The sequence below is a fragment of the Otolemur garnettii genome, unplaced genomic scaffold, assembly GCF_000181295.1.
Source record: "Otolemur garnettii isolate 467f Iridium unplaced genomic scaffold, OtoGar3 scaffold00044, whole genome shotgun sequence".
Classification (NCBI taxonomy): Eukaryota; Metazoa; Chordata; class Mammalia; order Primates; family Galagidae; genus Otolemur; species Otolemur garnettii.
The window spans coordinates 11,487,977-11,498,508 of NW_003852439.1; the positions used below are offsets into that span (position 1 = coordinate 11,487,977).

Below are 10,532 nucleotides of genomic sequence, written 5' to 3' on the forward strand. Positions count from 1 at the left end.
TTGTCCCCTCTTAGCGTCCTCATCCGAGTTCTGCCACCATTTGTATATTCAGCAGATCGAGCGCCTTCCATGTTCAAGACAGACTGCTCCCTGCTCTCATGGAGCTTAGAGTTTCAAGGAGAAACACACAGGAAACAGGCATGTGATGGATGTGAGCATTAGTAAAGGAGCTAGACTCGGGAAGCAATGTCATGGGCATGGTGGGAAAGACCTCCTCAAGCCCATTTAGACTGAGATTTGACGGACAAAAAAGAAGACACAGCTATGGGCAGATGGGGCCAGCATCTTGAGGTGGGCCAGGGCTTGGTGGCTACAGCAGAAAGGTCAGGCCAGTGAGGGAAAGGCTAATGAGGGAGTGTGGTGAGGCTGCCGGTGGAAGGGCCAGGCTAGGGCCAGAGATCCTGTGGAGAGGGCTCCAGGGACATGAGTTTGGATTTCAGCCAGAGTGAAATAGTCACTATTAAGTAGTTTTCTTAACATACTGTTTAAATATTGCAAACATACTGCAGACCAGATTAGAATTCAGTTCGTGGCCTGCTCTGTGAGCACTAGGTCCACACATCCCGATAGCTCATTTGCTCTGTGCAGTGTTGGGGCACACATTTCCTGACAAGGCCCCTTCTGCTGCTTTTTAACATTTTCATGCAGATTCTAGCTGGGCGCTCTAAGCTCCAACAAGGAATGGAATATAGCAAATATATTCATATTTGCTCCACTAACCTTGAACATGAACATTTATGCATTGGTCTAAGTTTATCACATGAGGAAAAGAATCAAATAAAATGCTTTAGCAGTGTACCCAGTCTTCCTTTATCATAAGATGGGTCCCTTTTATCACCATTGTTTCCTAATCTCTGCTCCCTGTTCCCAAACTGCCATATCTTTGAGGGTCATGTCTGCTTTCACTGCTGTGTCCCCAGCATTACAGTATCTGGCACACAATATGTGCTCCACTAGCATTTCTTTCTTTTTTCTTTATTTTTGAGACAGAGTTTGACTTTGTCACCCTTGGTAGAGTGCTGTGGCATCACAGTTCACAGCAACATCAAACTCTTGGGAAAAAGCAATCCTCTTGCCTCAGCCTCCTAAGTAGCTGGGACTATAAGCACCTGTCACAACGCCCAGCGATTCTTAGAGATGGGGTGGGGTGTCTCACTCTTTCTCAGTCTGGTCTCTAACTCCTGAGCTCAGGCAGTCCACCTGCTTTGGCCTCTTAGAGTGCTAGGATTACAGACTTGAGCCACCGCACCCTGCCCTTCTTGAATAAACAGGAGGGAACGCATGCTTGTTTTTGTTCTTAGGGGCATTTCCCATGCCTAAAGTGAAGATTGGCACACAGTAGGTCCTCAATCTATATTTATTGAAAAAATAAAGGAGGAGGTATTTGCCTGGGAATGATATTGTTCACTAGCAAGTGACTGTGGGTGTGCCTTTTTTTGGTGGTGGCTGTGGGGAATTTAGGCAGTAACTTTTTGCTAATGAGGCATTTGAGAAGAAACTAGGAGGAAGGTGGAGAGTGAGCCATGTGGATGTTGGGGCAGAGTGTTACAGAAAGACAAGAGAGACTTGCCAAGGCACTTGAACTTGGTGTGGGCTGGATAGGTTTGATGAATGGGTAAATTTCTGGGAGCTTTGGGATATAGGTTTCGCTATCGCCTGGCAATGAGAATGTTCTTGTTTTTAATTTTCAGTTTAGTGTCAGTTATTATCAGACCTGACTGTGAACCGATCAGAATGGGTCCTCTGCTTCCCCAGGTCTGGTTGGGCTGCAGGGACTTTGTTGCTGAGAGCAGACATAACACCCCTTTCTGCAGAGGCTGCATTCGTTTGCTAGGGCTGCTGTAACAAAGTACCATGGATTGGGTGGCTCAAATGACAGAAATTTATTGTCTCCCAGTTCTGGAGGCCAGAAGTGCAAGATCAAGATGTCAGCAAGGGTTGGTCTCTTTTGAACGCTGGGAGAGAGAATCTTTTCCTGTGTGTCCTTCCCAGGGTCTACAGATAGTCTTTGGCTTGTAGAAGCGTCATCCTGGTCTTTGACTTTGTCATCACCTGGACGTCATCACCCTGGGTGTATGTACGTTCTAATTTCCGTGTTTTATAAGAACATTGCCATACTGGGTTAGGAGTCACCTTCTTCTGGTGTGACTTCATCATAAATAATCTACTACAATCCTATTTCCAAATACAATCACATTTTGAGGTGTGTGGGGGGTTAGGACTTCAACATATGAATTTTGGGGGAGATGAAATTCTACCTATAATAGCCACCAAGGTCTCTTTAGAGACGGTGAAGAGTGTGTAAAGGTACACCGTCTTTACCTCTGGACTCGTGATCAAGGCCACTGCCCCAGTGTTAGTGCTTTATGTTTTCTTAATCTGCCTCCTGACATTACACAGGTTCAGGCCCTGGGGACACTGTGGTTCTCAAAGTCACTGTCCCCAGGAGCTTGTTAAAAACATTTACAGGCTCGGTGCCTATAGCTCAACCGGCTAAGGTGCCAGCCACGTACACCTAAGGTGGCGGGTTCGAATCCCCAGCCCGGACCCGCCAAACAACAATGACGGCTGCAACCAAAAAATAGCCGGGCGTTGTGGCGGGCGCCTGTGGTCCCAACTACTTGGGAGGCGGAGGCAGGAGACTCTTGAGTCCAGGAGTTGGAGGTTGCTGTGAGCTGTAATGCCACAGCACTGTACCCAGGGGGACAGCTTGAGGCTCTGTCTAAAAAAAAAAAAACCAAAAGAAAAAAAAAAACCAAAAAAAATAAAAACATTTACATTCCCAGGATCCTCTTGGGTGGCCAAATAAGGGCCTGGGAATCTGCATGTTTAAGATGATCCTGATACAGGTGGCCATGGGTCACAAGTTGAGAAACTCTTCCTGGGAGGTGGTGATCAGTGGTTTGTTGAATGACCACATTCAGAATCCAGGAAATGAAATGCCTGTGTCTACATTATAAACGCCCAGGTGATTTATCCTCTCTGAGGAGAAGCTGAGGTCCGAGAGGGGAAGGAGAGGTGGAAAGATGCCTCTGCTTCTGTTTTCCCTGCTTTCAGGACCCTGCATGATGGAAAAGCCAAGGGTCAGGGACAGTTCAGGTGGGGTTTATCTTACACGTTTCTCTACGCTCTGTTATGATTAGAATTCCCTCTTCTTTCTTTTCTTTTCTTTTCTTTTTTTTTTTTTGAGACAACATCTCATTCTGTTGACCTGGGTAGAGTGCCCTGGAGTCATCATAGCTCAAAGCAACCTCAAACTCTTGGGCTCAAGCAATCCTCTTGTCTCGGCCTCCCGAGTAGCTGGGATTACGGGCACCTGCCACAATGCCTGGCTATTTTTAAAGACAGGGTCTCGATTTTGCCCGGGCTGGTCTCCAACTCCTGAATTTGAGCAATCCACCCCTCCTTGGCCTCCCAGAGTGCTAGGATTACAGGCATGAGCCACTAAGCCGGGCCTAGAATTCTTTTTTCTTCAGAGTGACTTGGAAGCTCAGGTTTCTCCTATAGTCATTTCATCCCCCTGCTTTAGTAACTTAAGCGTTCTGAAACAAACCAGTGTCAGGATGCAGTGACTAATCCATCCCAAATTCGGGAAGGATAGGGGCGGGACGCAGCTCCCTCCTAATCCATTTCTGTGCAGCTGACTTGCCCCAAGGTCATGCACCTGTTTTGGTACATTTTTGTTGTGGAAAAACAATAGAAAAGAAATTCTTGAAATGTACAGAATGCTGTGTAGGTGTTAAGTTCTGGCCCCTGCTTACCCAAGAAAATAGCAATGTCAAAAAAGTAGTCAAGCCCTAGAGCGGTGCCTCAGGCCTATAATCCCAGCACTTTGGGAGGCTGAGCTGGGAGGATCACTTGAGCTCAGGAGTTTGAGACCAGCTTGAACAATAGTGAGACCCCCATCTCTAGTAAAAATAGAAAAACTAGCCAGGTGTAGTGGCAGGTGCCTGTAGTCCCACTTACTCAGGTGGGTGAGGCAGGAGAATCACTTGATCCCAGGAGTTTGAGGTTGCTGTGAGCTGTGATGACACCACTGTACTCTACCCAGGGTGACAGAATGACACTCTGTCTCAGAAAAAAAAAGTAAATCAAACTTGTCAGCAAAATCCAGGAATGTACCTCTGGGTCCGATAACTTCGAGCACTTATAGGAAAACAGCCCGAGAACATCAGCAGATTAGATGAAGGGAGATTACCTCCCAAAGGAAAGATCTAGAACAGTGCATTTCAACCTTCCTAATGCCGCGGCCCTTTAATACAGTTCCTGTGGGTCGTGACCCACAGGTTGAGAACCGCTGATGTAGAAGAAACACTCTCCCCACTCCCTCCACCTCTGGGTGCTCGGCTGGGCACAGAAGGAGCAGAGGAATATATTCAGATGTTCAAGTTTAAATATGACTAAGTTGCCATGTAAGGATGATTAGTAGCTATTTCCTACCTTGAAGCAAAGCAGGACGATGTGTTCACAGAGCCTCACACCCCAAGAGTCGGAGGATTCCCTGTGTTTTTCTACCCTGGGGTCTAATTTTGATTCTGGATTGGCCTCAGCATGGCAGACAGCACCTGAACCCATAATAAGGTTTCAGGAGGGCTTTTGTCAAATGCCAGGAGTGTCACAGCCATAGCTAACTGGTTAATCTACTCTCACTGAGTCAGGGCTCACAGGGCCAGCTGTGCCCTGGGGATGACAAAAACCATGAACTGTCAGCTGCTGCTTCCCTTCCTGCCACTTTGGGACAAGCCCTCAATTCATGGGACATCATCACCTTGTGACAGCAGGTAACATTTACCTGGCACTTGATAAGTTCCAGGCACTGTTTTCAGTACTCTATAAACATAATTCTCCCAGCAGTGGAGGTAATATTCAGACAGGTGATATTATCATTCTGATTTTACTGATGAGGAAACTGAGTCACAGAGAAGGTAGTGACTATCGGAGCCCCAGAGAGCTGAGATTTGAATTCCAGCAGTCTGGCCTCAGAACCACGCGGCCAGCCACTGTGCTACACTACCATTGGTGAAATGAACTATGACATGACCTAATGATATTGTAGAGTTTTTGCACAGGATATGAAAATTAGTGCACATTGCCTTTCATGGTCATTTCTTGAGTTCTAGCTCATGACTTGAATCGTTCTTTCCCAAGACCCTAAGACCCTCCTTCCACTGGGAAAAGATGCCATAGTTGACACCTGAACAAACAGCCTGTAAGACCCCAGTTTATGGGCATCTTTAGAATTTGTGTTGAGTGGTATTTGGGACTTAAAACAGATACCTAGAAGTTGTTCAAGGTTGTCAGCTGGGCATGGTGGCTCATGCCTATAATCCTAGCACTCTGGGAGGTTGATGCAGGAGGATCTCTTGAGCTCAGGAGACCAGCCGGAGTATCTTCTAAAATAGAAAAACTAGCCAGGCATTGTGGCAGGAGCCTGTAGACCCAGCTACTCAGGAGGCTGAGGCAAAGAGGATTGCTTAAACCTAGGAGTATGAAGTTGCTGTGAGCTGTGATGATGCCACAGCACTGTACCCCAGGGTGACAGAGTAAGACTCTGTCTCAAAAAAAAAAAAAAAAAAGTGGTTCTTGAGGCTGAGAAACAAGACTCAACTCATTTGCACTCTAAGTTTATTCATCTGCTTGCACCCCCAGGTCCCTCCCAGCTCCTGCCTGCTGGTCCTGCTCACTCAGGGCTTCCAAACCACCTGAGATGGTGGATCTGGGCTGCCTTGCTGATCTCTTTCTTTAGATGCCTCCTTCTCAGGATGTGACCCATGTCCCCAGAGACCTAAGGAAGACAGACTCAAGGGATGTGTTTAGCTTCTGGGCAGCAGGTGTGGAACCATCTGTCTCAGTAGCTGCTTGGTGGTGACAGTGTTGACCAGTGAGGTGCTCTGTTTGTTGGAGGGTACTCTGCCAGGATGTAGAGGAAGCCACCCAAGGCTGCGACCGCTGCGGCTGTGTTGTGTGTGGAGCAGCCATCTGGGGGGAGAGAGAGCCTCCTGTGAGTGTTGGGTAGAGGCAACATTGGCCCTTTAGTCAACACGGTTCCAGTGTAAGTGCTTTTCAGATGTCAGCCCAGCCAACTTGCGCCGTGTGGACGTGTCCCCTTAGATCTCCTTTGCTGGGCTGGGTACCCGTCCACCAGCTGCTGTGCATGTTGGCTGCTAAAGGCTCCCTGCTCCATCTGGGAGGTGTGTCCCCTCCCAAATGACTCACTAACAAGGATATAGAAGCCCAGCTGCCTTGTCTCAGGGAGATAATCCAGTGGTGCAATTTGTGTTCCAAACCCTCTCTCTCCCTTCCATCCTCTGTGAAGTCTGACCTGAGGTCACACCCTTGTTCAGTTCCTCCTGGCCTCAGCCTGTCCCTGCGATGGTCTGCTTCAATCAACTGCATGCACCAGACAGAACCTCGTCTTGAGTCTTGCATCAGACCTTCTAAAATGGGGAAACTGAGGCTTGGGAAGCAGAACTGAATTCCCTGGCCCAGGTAACTCCACAGCTCATTTCTTGGCTCCAGTGCCCCCTCTCACAGCTACCTCTGGCCTGCCTAGTCCCATGTGCCCTCACCTGGCTGAGGCAGAAAACCCTCAGATGTATTTGGTTCTTTGAGCTCAAGGTGGGCTGCACGCTTTTGGTCTCACAACCTATTTGCTCAGGCAGGAGGGAGCCAGGATTACTTTCCTCCTACTGAAAGACCTTGGACAGGGGAAGGGAAAGCCCCCAGGCAGGTCCCTTTGAGGGAGGAAAATGCAGAGGTGCTGAGTATTAGCCCTGTCGTGTTCCAGTTCATGACTTGAACTGTTCTTCCCCGAGACCCTGACACCCTTCCTCCTTCCATTGGGGAAAGATGCCATAGTGGACACCTGAACAAACAGCCTGTAAGACACCCGGTTATGGGCATCTTTAGAATTTGTATTGAATGGTATTGAAAACTCGAAACAGACCCCTAGAGGTTGTTCAAGGTTGTTGGCTGGGCATAGTGGCTCACACTGGTAATCCTAGAGCTCTGGGTGTCTGAGGCAGGAGGATGTCTTGAGCTCTCTAGTTCAAGACCAGCCTGAGCAAGAGTGAGACCTCGTCTGTACTAAACATAGAAAAAGTAGCCAGATGTTATGGGGGGTGCCCTGGCAGTTTATGAGTATCAGTGGCCTACCACACACCAAACACCACAGGGAACACTTTGTATGAGGATCAGGTCTTAATTACCAACAACCCTATGAAAGGGGCACTGTTAACTGCCTGTTTATAGATGAGGAAACTGAGGTTCAGAGAGGTCAAGTGACTTCCACAGTGAGTAAGGGGCAGATTCTGGATTTGAATTCAGATGACCAGACCTCAGACTTGGTGCCCTTATTCTCTCTGCCAGCTGCCACCTGCTCCTTGGCTGTGTGTCACAAGTACAAGAATGAACACACCACTCCCAGACAATTTGCTAAGCTGTAGGTCAACCTAGAGGGGTCCCAGGAAAGGCCTTAGACTCTGGGGTTTTTGCATCTTCCTCTCTGGGCCTCAGACTGTCAGGCTCCAGGGAACAGGCAGCTGTCCAGGGAGTACATGCAAGGCCCTGACCACCTTAGCCACAAGCAGCCACAGCTTGCTCTGGCTCAGGCAGGCCGAACCAGGGCAGCAGTCTCTGGAAGCTTCCTGGGAATTCCTCTCCTTTCCCCTTTGTGACCTTCAGTGGCAGCTACAAAATGGACCTTGTGTTACAAATCCAATTGTGCTATTCCCTGTCCTGTCTCCTGCAGGTAGATGAAGAGGCCAGAGTGGGGTTGATGGAACGACATTCAGTTGCCAGAATCGTGTACCAACATATGTTGGACATCTAGTCTGGCTCTTCCACCTCCCTTCCTGCTTTGGCATGCAATTATTTATTTTTTTATTATTATAATTAAAAGTTAAATCCTTTCCCCCTTCTTGGTCCCTCTTTGCCGGTGTCTCCCTGCCTCCCTTTCTTCAACTTTACTCATTGCCTTTCTTCTCTTCCCAATACAGTTATATCCTAGTCTCAGTTTCTCTGCATTGGTGGGATGACCATAAAATTTATCATCACAACAGGACACTTTGGGGAGGAAAGGAGACACTGTTCATAATGCCCCCAGGACAACAGGTGTAAACTGAAGCAGCCCTGGGAACACCAGGCTGTGTGGCCAGCAGTACTGTTATGGGCGTGTGCCCATTGGTTCTCAGGTCCCCTCCCTGCCTTTCCTGGCTCCAGACTCCAGCACATAGACCCCTCCAAACTATGTTTCTTAGGCTGCCCTGCCCACTGGCTTCTAGTTAGACTTGACAACAGGAGGCGCAGGGGAGAAGCCAGCGTATTTCTTGCCTCCTCTTGTCTTCTCCATCTTAGCTCCTCTAGGGTCTGCTAACACCACATCCTCCTGCCGTCCCTCCAGCTCCAGGGAGAGTAGTGGGTGGCTTCCTTCCCCTGCAAGGGTTACTCTTTGGGCCTTCTCACCTTTTCTGTGTTTCGTTTTCCCAACACCTCTGAAGCAAGTTCCTTACATTAAATCCCTTCTGTTGAAGTCCTACATAGGTTCTCTTTTCCTGAGTGGACCTTGGCTGAGAAGGGGTTTTCTTTTTGATTTTTCAAGAACGTACTGAAACTTCTCTTGTTTCCTTTTAACTGGGGACAGTATCTCTGGACTCCCCACTTTCTAAGAGGAGGCCATGAGAGACACCTACCCTTCTCTCCATCTCCTAAACATGAAGGCCCTCTGACCTTTGCCCCTTCAGTCATGCCAGGGGCCTTTTCTTTTTTTTTTTTTTCCCATTTACCATTTAGGGAAACCTGTGTATAAAAGAGAATAAATGAGCACAGAACTCCCTTTTGCTAGGATGTCTCAGTTTTATATACCCAAGAAGATCCCTTGGATATTTTCATTACCTGTAAATTGTTTTTCTCGCCTCTTCACTCGTCTCAAAAAATGCTGTTGGTATTGAATAGCTTTAGATAGTTCTTCATCTTTAACATCTGGGAGAAGAGCAAAAGGTGAACTTCTCAAGATGGATTATTTCCCAAGATATATTTTTAGATGTTACTCACTAAACCTCTTCTGCTCACAACACTTCAAGTAATGTAGATCTTCTCTTGAACCTTGAGGCTATTCCAGAAGTTTCCTCCTGTACCTATCCGCAGATCTTACAACAGAGCATAAATATATATATATATTTTTGAGACAGCGCCTCAAGCTATCCCCCTGGGTAGAGAGCTGTGACATCACATCTCACAGCAACCTCCAACTCCTGGGCTCAAGCAAGTCTCCTGCCTCAGCCTCCCAAGTAGCTGGGACCACACACAGGCACCCGCCACAGTGCCCAGCTATTTTTTGTTGAAGCCATCATTGTTGTTTGGCGGGCCCGGGATGGATTTGAACCCGCCACCTTAGGTGTATGTGGCTGGCACCTTAGCCACTTGAGCCATGGGCGCCGAGCCAACAAAACAAATTTTAACAGTTTATTTAAGCATTAAAGGACTCATGAATCAGGCAGCACGGAAAACCAGGAGAGGCTCAGAGAAGCAGGACTTTATAAACTGAATATGGAACTAACATACAGAAAAACAACAGTTGTGCTGGGCCCAGCGGCTCACCCCTATGATCTTGGCACTTTTGGAGGCTGAGGCAGGAGGATTGCTTGAGGCCAGCAATTTGAGACCCATCCAGTGAAACCCTGTCTCCTTTGGAAAATATAAAAAAAGAACAGAGAGCATAAATTTATTATCTACTGATGGTTTCTCAAATTGTGGTCCTCCAGATACCCATCTTCAGAATGACTGGAAGTGCTAGTTAAAAATGTAAGTTCCTCCAAGACAAGCAAAAACTCAGGGAATTCATTACTAGACAAGCCTTACAAGAAATGCTCAACATCTGGAAGCAAAAAGACAATAATCACTATCATGAAAACACAAAAAGTATAAAACCCACCTGTAGAGCAGGTATATAAAGCAGAAGGGGAAATATATCAAACCTGATCACTAAAGAAAATCACCAAATAGCAATGAGAACAGTAAGAGAGAAACAAAAGCTATACAAAATAACCAGAAAATAATTTAAAAAATGACAGGAATAAGTCCTCACCAATGAACAATAACCTGAATATAAATGGATTAAGTCCTCCACTTAAAACCCAAGGGGGTATAGAGAAGCATGGGATTAAGGTATGTGCCCATAGACCTAGCTATTTGGGAGGCCGAGGCAGGAGAATCACATGAGTCCAGGAGTTTGAGGATAGGCTGGGCACAATAATGAGACCCCATCTCTTAAAAAAAAAAAAAGATATAGGTTGGCTGAATGGACTAAATAAATGGCCCAACTACAAGAAACTCACTTCACCCATAAAGACAGATTAAAAGTGAAGGGAGGAAGAAAGACATTCCATGCAAATGGAAACCAGAAGCAAGCAGGAGTATTTCTTTTTATTTATTTATTTAATTTTTTAATTTTTGAGAAAGAGCCTCAAGCTGTCTCCCTGGGTAGAGTGCTATGGCATCACAGCTCACAGCAACCTCCAACTCCTGGGCTCAAG

The 10,532-nt window shown here is 47.0% G+C and overlaps 1 protein-coding gene across 1 annotated transcript in view; it reads right to left on the bottom strand.

Moving 5' to 3' along the window:
• Positions 1-5,848: 5,848 nt before the first annotated feature.
• The window catches only part of CUNH16orf89 (chromosome unknown C16orf89 homolog), a 17,799-nt gene continuing 13,115 nt past the window's right edge, over positions 5,849-10,532 (bottom strand). The window contains exons 7-8 of the mRNA XM_012805706.2: positions 8,893-8,979; positions 5,849-5,979 (exon numbers count right to left, since the gene is read on the bottom strand). Of these exons, the coding sequence (XP_012661160.1) occupies positions 5,849-5,979; positions 8,893-8,979 (218 nt within the window). The remainder of the gene's footprint in view (positions 5,980-8,892; positions 8,980-10,532) is intronic.